Source organism: Belonocnema kinseyi, chromosome 2 (assembly GCF_010883055.1).
Source record: "Belonocnema kinseyi isolate 2016_QV_RU_SX_M_011 chromosome 2, B_treatae_v1, whole genome shotgun sequence".
Taxonomy (NCBI): Eukaryota; Metazoa; Arthropoda; class Insecta; order Hymenoptera; family Cynipidae; genus Belonocnema; species Belonocnema kinseyi.
Window position 1 is genome coordinate 70,273,941 of NC_046658.1, and position 16,458 is coordinate 70,290,398.

Consider the following 16,458-nt stretch of genomic DNA (forward strand, 5'->3'; position numbering starts at 1 on the left):
CAACATTTATTTTATTTTGTTTCATTCATGCTACTTGACTTTATACAGTATCGATATATGGTTGACTAATAATAAGTAGGCCATGACGAAATCAGTTTATCGTCATTTTTCTGTCTCGAATTACAGTTCTGATTGTTATAAAATTTACGCATTGATGCAAATGTGTCAGTACATAAGTTCAGTTTCCTGCATGTAAATAAACTTTATTCAATTAAGATAGAGTTTTATATTGGATTTTATCAATATTCCAAGAGTTATCAAATATATTCGTTTAGAGGCTTATTACCAAGGCTGTCACCCGCAGTCACTTTTAGTCACTTTTCAGTCACTGTTTTAAAGGAAAAGGCCACTTTAGTTAATTTAATCCATCTCATTTTATATTTAATCTTAAAAAAATGGAGTAATGTATGTATGAAATCAATACTAATCTATTGTATAAAAATGCTATACAGTATCAGATTAAACTATTTTTTCCCTATTCCCCGTTTTTAAAGAATTCCTGATCTTCTCTCTGTTGTCAAGATGCTTTCCCTTTTCTCTTGTTTTTTATTTTGCTTAATTCGAACTGAATTAATTAAACCCAATAAGAATTAAGATCCTACTATTTTGGTTTGGAATTTAATTCCTGCTTGTGGCAATGGCTACTATTACATTTTTGGTTCTTAATTCATCTTCGAACTCATTATTGTGGGTAAAAATGTTATTACTTGGTTGGAAATTTATTCGGAAATTCGACTATTTTGTTAAAACGTCATATTGTTTGTTAAAAAATTAACTGTTTTGTTGAACATTCATCTTTTTGGACATAAAGGACATAAATTTTGGCATAAAGGTCATCTTTCTTGGTTAAAATTAACTTTTTTGTTCAAAATTCAACTGTCGTCTAAAAACATCGTTGTTTCAACTTGAAAGTCAACTTTTGGTTGAACATGCAACGGTTTTTGTTCGAAGTTTAATCTTTTTCCTTCGAAATTTTGATCATTTAATTTAAAATTTAATTATTTGGTTAAACATTAAACTTTTAGTGGAAATTCGTCTCTTTTACTTGACATTGCAATTATTTATTTCTAAATTCAACTGTTAGGTTGAAAATTAATTTTTTTTTCGATGAAAATTGCAGAATTTTTAGAAATTCATCTCTCTTTGTAATAAAATCATCTTTTTTTATTGAAAATGTTACTATTTAGTTCAAAATTAAACTGTCTTGCTTACAAATTACATTTTTTGTTGAAAATTCATCGCCTCGGACTTAAAAGTCAAAGGGTTTTATAAACATTCGACCTTTTAACTTAAAATCGCAACTATTTTGATGGAAATGTATCTCTTGATAGAAAATTAATTTTCTTGTTGAAGATTCATCTATTTAGATAAAAAATTCATCTCTTTGGTGAAAAATTTATCGGTTTTTCTTTTAAAATAGTTTTTTTCTAAATTAATTTTTCAACTGCAAATTTCACAATTTCATTTTTGATTAAAAATGAATCTTAATTTTTTTAGTAGAATTTTTAACTATACTATTTCCATTTACAGGCATATTATTATCTTTTTATACTTTTACTCTGCTTCGATTTTACTTGAGAATTCATCGCTTTGATTGAAAATGATTGATTTTAACTGAGAATTTGAATATTCCATTTTTTGTTGAAAATGTATCTTTTTTATTAGAAATTTTATCTTCCCAAAATTCATAAAATTAACAATACAAAAATAAAAAAAATTTAAATACTTAAATACCACTGTGATTGACTATGGATATATTTATTATGGGTGTATTTATTTCTGCTCATTTTATGCGAATTTTGCTACCTCTTTGAGGGAGATCTTTTTTCTAACAAAAAAAAAAGAAGATACTTTCAATATTTTTCAAGCTCATGTTTCTGTTTACCGAAACTCTTATTTATAGAAAATCAGAGTGCCCATCAAAAAGTAAATCGATATGTTCTGCCAAAATGAACAACTTGTTAACTTACGTTAGTTTTATATTCCAATTAAAAAAAGTTTTCTTTATATAAAAAATGTAATTTTTCCCAATCTTTCCAAGCCACTATTGATTGATCGAGAATGGTCTTCGAAAATTTGTCAATAGGTTCATCCATGCGGCTCGAAGGCACGAACAATTACATAAAATACAATACTCGTATATTAAAAAGAATCCTCCTAAAAACAAAGTAAATTTTGTTTAGAAATTGAAAAACGATATTGGTACGTTATATGATACCTCATGAAAGGTTCTTCAATTGGGCAATCTATGCGCCGCATGAAGTCGCGAACAAATGCATCATATACATTTCTATTGTATTCCCAACATTAAAAAAGTGTTCCTCTTGTCAACAAGATGAACAAAATATTATTTTAATTTATACATCGGCATTGCTAATGATAAAAGGTCATAGAATGTCAAACATACATACTTTTTTTAAATGGTATATTTTCGAGCTCATGGAGCCGAATGATATCGAAATATGAGCCACTTTTTCCCTTAAATTACTCACTTTCTCCACGTTTCTCAAGTACAGCTGTCTGTGGCAGCCCTGCTTATTACAAATGTGATTGTTTCCCGATGACGTATTTTTAGAAATATTTTATCGTTTATTTTTAAGAATCCGAATAGTCTCGAAAATAATTTACAAAAAATTTGCCTCAAATCGTTAAAGGTTTCCAGGCAATATGTGTTTGTGGCCAGGTGGAAAGGATGTGGAGTGCGGACAACTCACGTGCTGATCATAATTCATGAAGGGGCTATAGAGCTCTAATCATCTGAATCGGTTTAGCGATCCAGCACTTGACCTCGATGGTCGAACCATCTAAATATATATTTCTCATCTTCAATCGCCAGTAAAAGTAATAGATATACTCTCTGAAGTTTTTTATTTCTTTCAGGAAATAGAGTGCACTTATATTTGCTCTTCTTCGAAAACACTCGATATGAAAATAATATAACATACTAAATACTAGTGAAGCTTCAAAACAATTATAGATGATTTTTTAGATTTTTTTTATTCTACATGAATACTCGTTTAAATATTACAATTAATGATTATTTAAATTTTTTAAAAGAAAGATAATTTAGAAGAGTCTATTGTTATATGTTTTTGAAGTAATTTTTGACAGAAAGAGGAATTCAAAACGATATTCTTTTTTCTTCGGTGGGTTATTTTGACTCAATCTAATTAGATTATTACATTTTCCAAAAAAGGAAAAGAAATCATTCCAAAAATGTAATGCAATTCTAAAATTGCTCATTTTAATACATTCTTTTCAAAAAAATTTGAATAAAAGGGAAAACGTGAGAGGTTGGTTTTGGTGGACTTTTCCCCTTTTCTCTCTCCTTTTCTATTGTTTATTTCAATGTTAAATAATGATATTCTTATTAACAAAAAGATATCGACTACATAATTACACTATATAATGAACGATGGCATTATCAGGGGACGTTCATTAGTTACGGCACGCAATTGACGTGAAGTCTTTTTGATGTATCAAGGGAAACAAAATCTTTCCTTGGCAGCCTAATAATTTCTGCATATTACCCTGTTCCAATCAGAATCATCGAAAATGAGATCTCAATTAGACAGGGCTGCTACGCAGTTACTTAGGTCCCTTTTAGTCACTTTTTTCAAGTCAGTTTTTTTCAGTTTTTCAGGAAAAGGCCATTTCAGTCACTTTAATCCATCCCATTCAATTAAATAAATTTATGAAATCCATAGTAACCTATGGCATGGAAATGCTATTCAATATCAGAATACATACTCTTTCTCCCATTCCCCTACTTTCCCCTTTTAAACAGAATTTCTCTTTTTCCCCTATTTTAAGTATAACTTCCCCTTTTTCTTATTTTTTGCCGAAATTCAAACTAAAAATTTAGAATTATTGAAAATTCAACTATTTTATTGAAGTAATGTTTTTTAGTGATGAATTCAAATGTTTGGTTGAAAGTTCGTCCTTTTTTATAGAAAATAATCGTTTTTGATATGAAAGTCATCATTCTTGGTTCCAAAATCAAATTTTTTGTTGAAAATTCAACTGTCTTCTAAAAAATTCGATTTTTTTTACTTGAAAAGTCAAGTTCTTGGTTGACAATGCAACTGTTTTTAATCATCCATAAATGTTTTTGCTTCGAAATTTCGAACAATAAATTGAAAATTCAACTATTTGATTTAAAATTCATCTATTTTTTTTATTCGTCGTTTTTGCTTGAGAGTGAAACTATTTAGTTCTTAGTATAACTGTTAGGTTGAAAATTCATCTTTTCGGGATTAAAAGTCAAAGGTCTTTGAAAGCATTCGATTTTTTAACTTGAAAAATTAACTTTTTTGATAAAGATGTATCTCTTCTGGTGAAAACTAATCTTTTTCAGGTGAAAATTCGACGCTTTAATTGAAAATTTAGTTTTCTTAGTCGAAAATGAACATTTTGGTTGAAAATACGTTTTTTTTGTATAAGTATATTATTTTTTGGTCAAAAATTCAATTGTTTGGCTGACAATTAATAATCTGTTTTAATTTAGAAATACTCTATTTTGTTAAAAATGACTTTTGTTGTTGAAAGTTCACAATTTTAGTTAAATTATCATAAAACCAAATATTTAGTTCAAAATGTTTTTTTAAACTGTTTTTTTAATAGCAACTTTAACTATTTGGTTGAATATTCTTGTTTTTTATTGAACATTCATTTTATTCTGCTGTAAATTATTTTTTGTGGAAAACTCGACTATTCAGTTCAAAAGCAATCTTTTTTTTTTGTGCAAATTAATGTCTCTAATTTAAAATTGAACTTTTCCATTTTTCATTGAAAATATATCTTTTTTAGTTAAAAATTATTATGTATTATTAATATTGTGATTATATTGCAATATTTTTACTAGGAAGGCAACGATTTAAAGCGGTTCATACATTGGATTTAAAATGGTACCTATATATTAGTCTGTTGCAGCCCTGCGATTTGATAATATTCAGGTACAATGCAAGATTCTCCTTTACAAAAGGAGTTTCTTCTTGAATTAAAGATTTTTTATTCTTCCATTTTTAAGTGACTTTGCTCGCTATAAGATTGATTCATAATTTTACATTTGACGATTTCGATTTGTATATAGACGTTTACTGGGTCTTGAAAATTTATGATGAAGACTATTTTCATCGATTTAATTCTGTCGACATGTTGCGTGTTACGTCGTTTTGTTCACAGTACGTGTCGGGTATAACAGTTGCTTTATGGACCATAATGACGTCAACGGTGTTCAATCAAAGCATGTATTACCGATTGATCAGCGATTCTCATCCAATTTAATGTCTCAGGAGCGAATCTCTCACTTAGACCCTAGAGCAGGGATGTTTCCAGTATTCCCCTGCATTTCCCCTATTTTTCAAAAAAATCTCCTTTTTCAACTTTTCTCTTTAATATACGATATTTTAAAATAAAATAGAAGGATTACGCTGGAAATCATATGAAATTAGTGAATATATAGATAAATTGTAATAACAATTGCTCGTCTTAGTTTTACAAAATTATTCTATTTAAAAATAGAATAATCAATAGAACAATCTTTTTATAAGAAAATTAAAATATTTTTAAATCATGATTTTTGCAATTAAAGGCTTTTTTTAATTGGATATAAGTACTAACATCGTTGGAAAGTCCAGTCAGGGCGATATAAAAAGATCACAAACTAGGTATAATGCAAAATTTTTGTATTTTTAAAATCATTCTTATAATATAGTAAAGTCAATTTTTAATTTCTTTTAATTTATATAATTTATTGTTATAATTAATAATTAAGGAAAAAATGATAACTCCTCAAAAGAAATGTATAATTATACTTATAAGTATCACGATTTAATACATCTATGAAGTTATTTTTTAAAAGAGAAAATATTCTTGATTGGAATCACGATTTTAAACACATAAGAATTATTTATGAATGGACGGTGGTTTCTTTTCTGCATGTAAAAATAAGTGCTTAATTTTTTCTCTTCTTCGTAAAAAAATGATCATATTTCCCTTCTTTGAGCTCTCCCGCTGTTATCTCTGGAATTGAAAATTCATCTTTGATAGAAAAGTCTTATTTTTTGGCTAAAAGTTAATTCTTTTTTATGGAAAAGTCTACAATAATATTTTTGGTTCAGATTGTATCTCTTTTACTTAGAAATTTAATTATTTGTTTAAAAATGCAATGCTTTTTTTTGAAGTCATATGTTTGCGTCAAAAATTCAATTGTTTTGTTAAACATTCGTCCTTTTGGATTCAAAATTTATTTTTGGTAGTAAACTCATCCTTCTTGATCAAAATGTAATTCTTTTTTAATTTAAAACTCTACAATTGTATTTTTAAATCAGAATTCTTCTCTTTTGGTTGAAATTTTAATTGTTTTGTTCAAAAGCTAATTACTTGGTTCAGAAGATGAACGACTTTGCTAAAAAGGAAATAGTCGTTTTCTGGCTTTAAAACTCAAAAATTTTATAGAAATTTCGTTAATCTTTTCGGGTTAGAAGTCAAATTTTTCCTAAAAATTATACTTTTTAGCTTTTATACTTTTTAGCTTGAAAACTCAACTTTTTTAATTAAAAATTCGTCTTTTTGGTATGAAAGTTCATCTTTTTTTAAATTGAACTGTTTTGTTAAAAATCCTTCTATTATTTCCCTATTTTCGTTAAAAACCACCCTAATTCTGCTGTTTCAAGATAATTTAGGCTGTGAAGTCTGCTTAGGTCTGCGACTTTACCATACATAATTTCATTATAAAACTGAAGTTTCCAACGTTTATGTAAAGCGAAATATAAAACCTGTCCTTACCTAAAATGTTAGACGTGGATAGTGTAGAGTTTGGCAGTAAACAGTTGCAAAAAAAAGTTTCACTACGCTAGCTACCGGGGAATGCTATCATTTTCAACCCCTAAGTCTCAAAAAACAAAAAAATTCTAAAATCAGTTCCAAGTTTCTTACCTGAAATGTTGCCATTTGCTTCGTTGTCAAATGCTGCAGTCATATTGAATCTCTAAGTGCTCTGCAACGTATATTCTCTTACACCAAGTGATATTCAATTTTCTGACTTTTCTTCTAAATTTTTAGCTTTTTCTGAGTCTGAGTTAATTCCGGAAGGAATAAATGGAAAAATAAAGGTTAAGGAAATTAAAAGATGAAAAATATTCAAACCCGATTACTTTTTGTATTAAGATCTACATGAATATTAGAGTTAGATAATATTACCATTTTTTTTATATTAATTAAAAAATGGGATGCATCTGAAATACTCCAAGTAACTAAAAGGAAATCAAAATCGTAGTGCGTTTTTAATTTAAGTAAGCATTGAATGCTTTAATCTTTAAAAGCAATTTAAAGATCCAAATTTAGATTTTTTATTTTAGATTTTTCGATCATAAAATGCTTCAAAAACTAGTCATATTCAAATCGAACTTTAGATGTTTTTTAATAATTAACTTTAAATGAACAGAAAATTTAGAAGCCTACAACTATGATTTTTATGTTTCAAATATCATATTTCTGCTTTACAAACAATTTTTTTATTTTTAACTTTTCAATATCGATGCTTTCAATTTTGTACTTTCCAACAGTTTTGTAGCCGTTACATTCTAACGCCTTTCAATTTTGAAGACAAGCCAATTTGGAAGTTTGCCAATATTTAAAGTCCCCCAAACATCGCTTTTCCAGTTAAATGCATTTCTGAAGAATTAAAATTCGTCTTTCAATTATGAAGCACTCAATCTTTGATCTTGTTAATAGACAAATACTCCAAATTATGATACTTTTATTTCCAAAGCATTCAAATCCAGATTAACATTTAAAAATGTAATTTTCAAATGCATCAGTCGTTTTCGTCAGTAATTTTTTTCATTTATACATCAAATTACCATCATAAATATTTTAATTTTTTCCGATTCTATTGATGGTAAATTATTTTTTGTTGATTGAAAGATTTATAGTCTTCAGATTTCACAATTAACATATATTTTTCTTGAAATTTAGAAGCAGTCCTAGAAAATTGTCAGGTTTAAATCATATCCCGAGGGTAAAATTTACTATGAGAATTATCAGTTCGATATTATGCATATGAGTAACCTACGTCATCAGCAGTCCTCTGGCTGCTACAAGTTATTATATAGCATTATCGTGTTAAGAATTACGAGCGGTTGAAATTGACATTCATTTCTTGATTTACTCAGTGTCTGTCCATCACTGACAAAGAGAAGATTCATCGTCGCATGCTCTTCTGATCCAGATCCCATTTCTTTTTTCGAGGAACGTTCCTTCAACTAGAAGAAACCTGTTTCGAAACTCTTCGACAACTTCACGTGTCAGTTGTATATCTTGAAGCAGAGCTTAGATTCCAAACTTTTTAAATTTTATTTCCTCTTGGCCAGCCCTTTGAACTCGTGACAGTGATCGATTTTGTGTGACACTTTATTGGACGGTTCATTGAACGTTGTCCACCGATTTTCTCGTTCTGGACTTTGCAAAGTCGAAGTCATGCGAAAGGTGAATAAATTCTCCTGATTCTATCATTTTTCTTCGATTTATGCAAGTGAATCTATCCGCGATCAAAAATGCCGAGTCTTTTTGGTATTTTAAACATTTCTGAAAGAAAAAATCACCTGAGTTGTAAACAATATTAAATTTCGAACTTGGAGTTTACTAAAATCTGGACAATCGAAGAGTGAAATATTGGAGGAAATTACTTTTTATTTATCATTAGTGTTCTGACCAAATTTATTTTTTCATGCCTAAATTTAATATGAAAATGTAATGTCGAAATGTTTGATGTGAATTTATCATTTCAAAAATGTCTGTAAAAATGGCTTAGTTTTTAATCTTGGAGAGAAAAATAACTCTTGGTTTTTTTATGTTACAGTGGAAAAGTTCGGAATCCGCATTTTCAGAAACTGAAGATTCAAATGACTTAGGGGCGACTCTGAGCCCCGACTATTACGTGATGGACAACGAGGACAGTGCCGGTAGGCAACAAAGGGCTACACGTGTCTTCAAAAAATCTAGTCCCAATGGAAAAATTACAGTTTATATTGGAAAAAGAGATTTTGTGGATCACATAACACATGTGGATCCCATTGGTAAGTTGAAAATCTTTTCTTAAAACTGTAGTTTTCGTTCAGATTTTATATCAGTATTGATAGAAATTATATTTCCCAATAACAAGGAAATGCATTCTTGCATTATTTTATCATCGCCTTCATTGAAATTCTTGTAAGACTGCGTTTATCGTGATCTTCTAGTTGTTCTAACTAATCATTACGAATATATTAATTTAGTGAAGTAATTAAAGGTAGCAACAACTTATAATTATTTATTTAATTTAGGAATAGCTACATTGTTTTGCTTTCGAAATAAAAGTCAGCATATAGATAATAATAGATATATTTGACACTAGATGTTCAGGAATGGGATTGATTTTAAATTTTAAAACTTGTAAATTTTTCAATTTTTTACTTTCCCATTCGGATCCTCTTAAATGTAGTTATTTAGATGTTCGTAATACTCAGATATCGATGGAATAGTTTTGGAAAATATTGAAATGGATCATATGTTTTTTTGATGTTTTCAGATGGAGTGGTGCTAATAGATCCTGACTATGTGAAGGATCGGAAAGTCTATGGCCACGTTCTGGCCATGTTTAAATACGGAAGGGAGGATTTGGACGTTCTGGGTCTTTCGTTTAAGAAGGACCTTTATGTCGCAGTCGATCAAATTTACCCGGTACTTCCCAAATCAGAACCACCGAGACCCTTGACGAGGTTACAGGATCGTCTTCTTAGAAAATTAGGAAGCAATGCATATCCCTTTTATTTCGAATTACCACCACATTATCCAGCGTCGGTCACGTTGCAACCCGCACCTGGCGACACTGGAAAACCTTGCGGCGTTGATTACGAGCTAATGGCTTTCGTCGGTGAATCGCAAGATTGTAGAATACGTCCACGGTAAGAGGAGTTATTCGAAAAAAATTCAGTAAATTTAACAGGGCGTCTACACTCTACTCTTTCCTGAAAAACCTTGAATTGTCACGAGATTTTTATATAGATGAGAAAACCTGGAAAACCCAGGGAATTTTTCGAGAACATACTTAATTTTTGTTTCTAAAATGCATTTTGAAATGGAATAAAAATGTTTTTTTATTTATAAAAGTAGTTTTATATTACTGTATTCAACTATTTTGTTGAAGATTCGTTTTATTTTTTTGTTAAAAATTAATTTTTAAATTGAAAATCTAACTTCTATTTTTGTTTGAAAATTGATAATTTTTAGTTGAAAATTGAAGTATTTGCTTAAAAACTCCTGTTGTTTGTTGAAAATTCAATAGTTTGCTTGCATTTTTTTTATCTCACTTGACAAAAAAATATTTCTTAGTTAAAAATTACACTCATTTTTCGTTCAGAATTTATCTTTTTTGTAATAAAAATTTAATTCCTAAGTAGAATGTTTAAACTCTTTGGTTAAAAAATCATTTTTTAGCTGAGAATATAACTGTTTCAGTTGAATATTTCATCATTTTAGTTAAAAATTCATCTCTTTGGTTGAACATAATTTTTTTTTAACTATAAATTCAACTTCAATTTTTGGTTCAAAAATGATCGTTTTCAGTTGAAAATTTGTCTTTCTTGGTAGAAATTAATTTTCTTGCTTGACAATTAATTTTATTGGTTTAAAATTAAATTTATTCTAGTTCAGAATTGATTATTTTAGTTGAAAATTCATCCTTTTTGTTTACAATTCAACTATTCGAATTCCAGATTCATCATTTTAGTTGAAAATTCATTACTTTAATTTTTTCAATATAAAATTTATCTTCCATTTTTGGTTAAAAGTTGATTTTTTCTAGTTCAAATGGTCTTTTTTTAGTAGAGTATTAAACTATTTCTTTGAAATTTTATATAATTTATTGAAAAATCGTATTTTTGGTAGAATTTTTAATCAAAATACATGGATTTTCAAGGAAATAGTTTAATATTCTATTTAAAAAATACCAATTTTCAGCCATGCATGCAATAGTAAAATTTTCAGATAGGAAAAATTATTTTCAACCCAAAGGATGGATCTTACCTCATAAATTAAATTTGTAACAAAGTCTTTCAAGCTGATCGTTTTTAGTTAAAAATTCAACTATTTGGTTGAAAATTTGATCTTTTTTAGTTAAAAATTCGACTATTTTGTTGAAAATTGGTATTTTTTAGTTGAAACTTCAACTATTTTGTCGAGAATTCATGTATTTTGTTTTTGAATAACGTTTTTTTTGGCAGCAAATAAACCTTGTGGTTGAAAATTCATCTGTCCTGTTGAAAATGCAATATTTATACTTCAAAGTAAATTTATTTAGTTTGAAATTTACCTATTCTATTTGTTGTTGAAAATTTTTTGTCCTTTGCGTTAAAATATTAATCATTTTGGTTAAGCTACATTAATTTTACCTAAATATGCATTCAATTTTAGCCATAAGAAGATCAAATAAAAATTTGTTTGAATATTATTAAAATTCATGGACACTGTGGCGGCCAATTCAAGAGATGATTAATTATGTTTTTAGAATTATTTAATTATTTAATTAATGGATAGTGCTAATATACTCAAGAATATCTTTTAATACAAGATTTTTAAAGCTTTTTATATTAAACATATTAATTAAATCCCTAAAAACTGAAAAAAACATTATTTATAATAAACTCACGAAACTGTGGAATTGACAGGGAATTATTTTCCAGGGTTTTAGTAGACAACCTAATTTGAAGTACACTCAACTCCTAATATAAGAACGGTTTCGAGCATGGCTTGCAGTGGCCTTGCTCCTAAACCAGTTCTGTTGGATTTGGAGGCATGGCGCAACCTGATGAAACTAATGTGCTGAGAAGTTTGGTCCCGCGGCTCCCCTTATCATGAAACTGCCGAGACATCAATTCTAGGAATATCGTAACACGGTAGATCTTATATGGGAGTTGAGTGAATTTATCGACTTGAAAAAGAAACGTATAGAAGCGCAACATTTTCGTGATGCATATATTTGTAGCTATTGAAAAAAAGTAATTCCTTTTCCTTGCAACATATTTTGATATTGCGGCGTATTAATATGCATCGGACCCCCGAGGCTTAAACTGCGTTATCATCCCGCCGCCGCCTTTCCGCGTTAAATTACGCTCGATTTCACGAGTGACACACAAAATACGGCGGAGGGAACTCACGATGACGAGGAAGATATGAAACTATTCAGAGAATCAGAACCACTCTGATGTAGAAAATTCATTAAAAAAATGCACACTGAAATTGTTTAATTGCTAAAAATAATTAAATACTTGTCATTACAATTTCTGCACTTGGAAATTCGAGTGCTTCTTTTTTATTCCACAGGGTGTTCAGCTTTTTTTTTGAAGTGGGAATTTTTTATGTTCTATAGATGCAGAAGGATTGAAACGTTCTTTATTGTTCAAATTACCCTATATTTACAAAGTTTTCTACGAAAAAGGAGAAAATGGCTTAAGAATTTTGAAACGGTTAGGAAAGATGAAACATAAGCTCGATAATAAGAAAGGGAGGTTTTGGTAACAGAAATTAAAACTAAAAAGAAAGAACGCATTGAAGAAATACGAAGCTTATGTAGTTATTTCTTTACACAAATAAACGTTTATTGTCGACAAGCAGCTAAATATAAAGTTTTGCACGTTATGAAAATGATTTTTATAGTTATTTTCATGAGTATCCATTTTTATTTGTTTCACGTTTTATAGACCTCGCTTTTTAATAATATCTTTTAAAATAACACTTATTCCTTAGATATGACGAGAGGGTTTTTAATATATATTGCGAACTTTTTGTTGATAAATATTCGATACCAATAAAATTTGGTCTATAAAATAAAAATTTGAATACATCAAATTTTTACATTGCAGAGATTTTTATGTAAAAAAAATCACATTGATCTAGCTGAGCTTACAAAGATATTTTGATCATTTGAGTATTTCCCATTATGAAAATACACAAGAGAAAATTTACAAGTTTAAGAAATCAAAAACGGAAAGGAAATATATTTCCACATTGCCATTTTCGTGGATTTTTAAGCAATTTTTATTTTCTACTTTTTTATTCCTTAAACTTGTCAGTTTGTTTTATTATATTTTGATCTCGTGTAATTTTTAAGGTGTTATTTAAATTTTCTTTCTTTATATAGGGGATCTGTTAAACATGAATTAACTTTTATAAAACACTAATTTATCAAAAAGGTTCAAGATTTATGAAATTAATCTAATAAACATTTGTTATATACCTATAATACGTTTTTTTAATTTTCAACTGCATAAGTACATTATCAAGCCTATTTTTTTAGAAACACAATAAATTATCAAGAAAATCACTAATATTTATAAGCAGTTTTAATTTTAGAATTTTGCAGAGGAATTATTAAAAAACCTGCTCGAATTTTCTGGGACATGTACAAGAATTGTTTTGTATATCTTCGCTGGACTCCCTGTTCCATAATTAACACTGAACCAGGAAAATTGATAAACGATCGCGAATTTGGTTAATTTAGAGATTTAAATAATAAAATACCATTATCATTTGATGCAAAATTCACTGGACATTTGCAGGGTGCCGACTTGACCGGAAATGCCCGGAAATTGAATTAAATAAACGGGAATTTATTTTTTATCGTAGCAAAATTCAAGTTTTTATTATTTTAATCTTTTTGGCCAATTTAGAAATGTAACTTCTACTTGATCTACAGTTTCAGGGCGTATGAGTGAAAATAATTATTATAGTTTTTATTTTCGGATACTGAGTTTCGATAAAGGAATATAATTTCACTTCGAACAGGGAATTTTTTACATGGAAGGGGAATTCAGAAGAAAGAAGTTTAAAAAATCCCTCTTCCAAGTCAACATTTGTCACCATTTGAAAGACCCTTTTTCCAAATAAAAAAAAAAGAAAGATTTTCATGTGGTTTTTAGAGTAGAGGTAGTATTTCGAAGAGGAAATATTTCTGAATTATAATATAATTTTTTTACATTTTTCGTTGGGAATTCACCTTTTTCTTGAAGATTCAACTACTTGCGGTTGAAAGCTAAACTCTTTTGTTAAAAACTAATTTTTTTGCTAGAACATTCATCATTTTAATAGAAAATTCGCCTCTTTTAAAAAATATAACTAATTTATTGAAAATAAATTTTTCAACTATTTTAAAAGTTAAACTACTTTTTTTTAATTGATTTAATTTGTGAAAAATTCGTCTGTTTTGTAAAAAATTAATCTTATTGGTTGAAAATTCATCTTTTCGGCAGGTATAAAGTTCAACTATTCCAGTTTAAGATTCATCGATTTAGTTGAAAATTTATCAATTTGACCTTTGTTATTTTAAAATTTAATAATTAGGATGTTAATTCGTCTTTTTAAATTGAAAATTCATTTATTTCGTTTAAATTCACGTATTTTTATTTTTTTTTTAACTACATTTTTGATAGAAATCGACCTTTTTGGTAGAAAATGATTTTTTTTTTAAATGTTAATCTCCTTGTTTGAAAATCCTTCTTTTTGGTTGAAAATTCAAGCATTACAGTTTCATTTTAATTAAAAATTAATTTCTTTCAAAAAAGTTCTTTGATTGAAAAGTTGTTTTCTCTTTGGATCAAAAGGAATTTTTTCGCTTTTGGTTTGAAAATAATTTTGTTCCTAAACTGAAAAAGAAAATACTATTCAAGTTGAATATTCCATTATTTTAGATGAAAATTCATTTTCTATGGTTGAACATTCATTTTTTGACTGTAAATTTATTCTATCTTTGTTTTAAAAATGATCTTTTTTTGTTAGAAATTGGTCTTTTTTGGTTCAACATTAATTTTCGTAACTTAAAACTTAATTATTTAAGTTTTGGTTGACAATTTATCTTTTTTATTAAAAATTATTATTTTATTGGTTTAAATTATACACTCATTTTTTTGTTTAAAATTCTACTATTCCAGTTGAGGATTCACCATTTTAGTTAAAAATTCATCAGTTAAGATGAAATTTCATGTGTTTTACGAAAAATTTTACTATTCCATTTACTATCAAAAATTGATTTTTTTGTTTATTTGAAAATTAATCTTTTTTTTTTAAAATTCATCTTTTTTATTAAAAATTTAAGTATTTAAGTTAAATATTCATAATTTTAGTTGAAAATTTTTCTGTTTGGTTAAAAACTCCAGTATTCCAGTTGAAGAATCATACTTTCATTTGAAAATTCATTTATTTTGAAATTTTTTGCTCTGTTGCGTTAAAGAACGTTTAGAATGAACGTCATGGTTTAAAATGAATGTTTGCGTTTAGCGACAAATATGAAAATCGCCGAACCTGGCTAGTTTTATATTGTTTCTGATATCGGTGAAAAAATTCAATGAAAGTGAAAACGAAATAGCAATACACTTTTGTTTATTCTAAAAAAAAAACGAAATAGAATGAAATGGAAAGAATTTTTTTCTCTGAGAAATGTTTCATTTTCGTCAATGAAATATTTAAATCTCATTTTGAACTATTGTGGACAATTGGACTATGAAAACGTGAGAAACATGATATGATATTTCTTCTTTCCTTTCCAAGCATATTTAATAAACAGTTGATAAAATAATTTATGGCTATAATGAGAGGTATTTTTTCAGCAACTCGGTGAAACTCGCAATACGAAAAATAATGTACGCGCCGTCCAGACAAGGCGAACAGCCATCAACCGAAGTTAGCAGAGAATTTTTAATGTCGCCAAGCAGGTTACACATGGAGGTATCACTGGACAAGGAACTCTACCATCACGGTGAAACAATCTCTGTGAATGTTTACATAGCTAATAACAGCAATCGAACTGTGAAAAAAATCAAGGTGTCAGTTAGGCAAATTGCGGACATCTGCCTTTTTTCTACGGCGACTTACAAGTGCACTGTAGCAGAAGTCGAAAGCGAGTGAGTATTTTTCATTCATTTCGTGCCCTCCATAAATCCCGTGTCAAGACGATACAATTAAATATTACTGGGAGAAACTATGACACTTTCTTTAATCTCGAGGAGATATTAAATGAACTTTTTCTGTTAGATTTCTCTGATTGAAAAATGACATAGTCCCTCCCTTTAAATAATAGCAGGCCTCACAGACCGGTCCCTATATCCCCTTTTGTACCCTATATTCATGTAAGGTCCCTAAAGTACCCTATTTTCAAGATTTAATCCCTATGGTGGCCCATTTGCAGCCCATAATGGAACTTTGAAAAAATGTAGAATGAGATCAAAGCTTCCAAAAGTCAGGCATTTTGAAGAAAATAACCAAAATCAGAGAATTTGTGTAAGAATAACTATAAAATATAATCAGGACTACCAAACATTCACTATTTGTCACTTTTTTAAATGAAAAGCTCACATTAGTCAGTTTTCTTTGAATAAATTAACTCATGGGTTAATCACTATTCCGTTCTGGTATATACCTATTTCT

At 28.4% G+C, this 16,458-nt stretch overlaps 1 protein-coding gene across 5 annotated transcripts in view; it reads left to right on the forward strand.

Moving 5' to 3' along the window:
- LOC117167572 (beta-arrestin-1) overlaps positions 1-16,458 on the forward strand; it is an 84,571-nt gene that overhangs the window by 49,246 nt on the left and 18,867 nt on the right. For 3 of the 5 annotated variants that reach the window (XM_033352609.1, XM_033352608.1, XM_033352612.1), the window contains exons 1-4: positions 8,211-8,490; positions 8,864-9,080; positions 9,572-9,947; positions 15,642-15,935. In XM_033352609.1, the coding sequence (XP_033208500.1) occupies positions 8,482-8,490; positions 8,864-9,080; positions 9,572-9,947; positions 15,642-15,935 (896 nt within the window). In that variant the 5' untranslated portion in view covers positions 8,211-8,481. Of the gene's footprint in view, positions 1-8,210; positions 8,491-8,863; positions 9,081-9,571; positions 9,948-15,641; positions 15,936-16,458 lie in introns of those variants that run through there. The other 2 variants (XM_033352610.1, XM_033352611.1) reach the window with 1 other exon arrangement.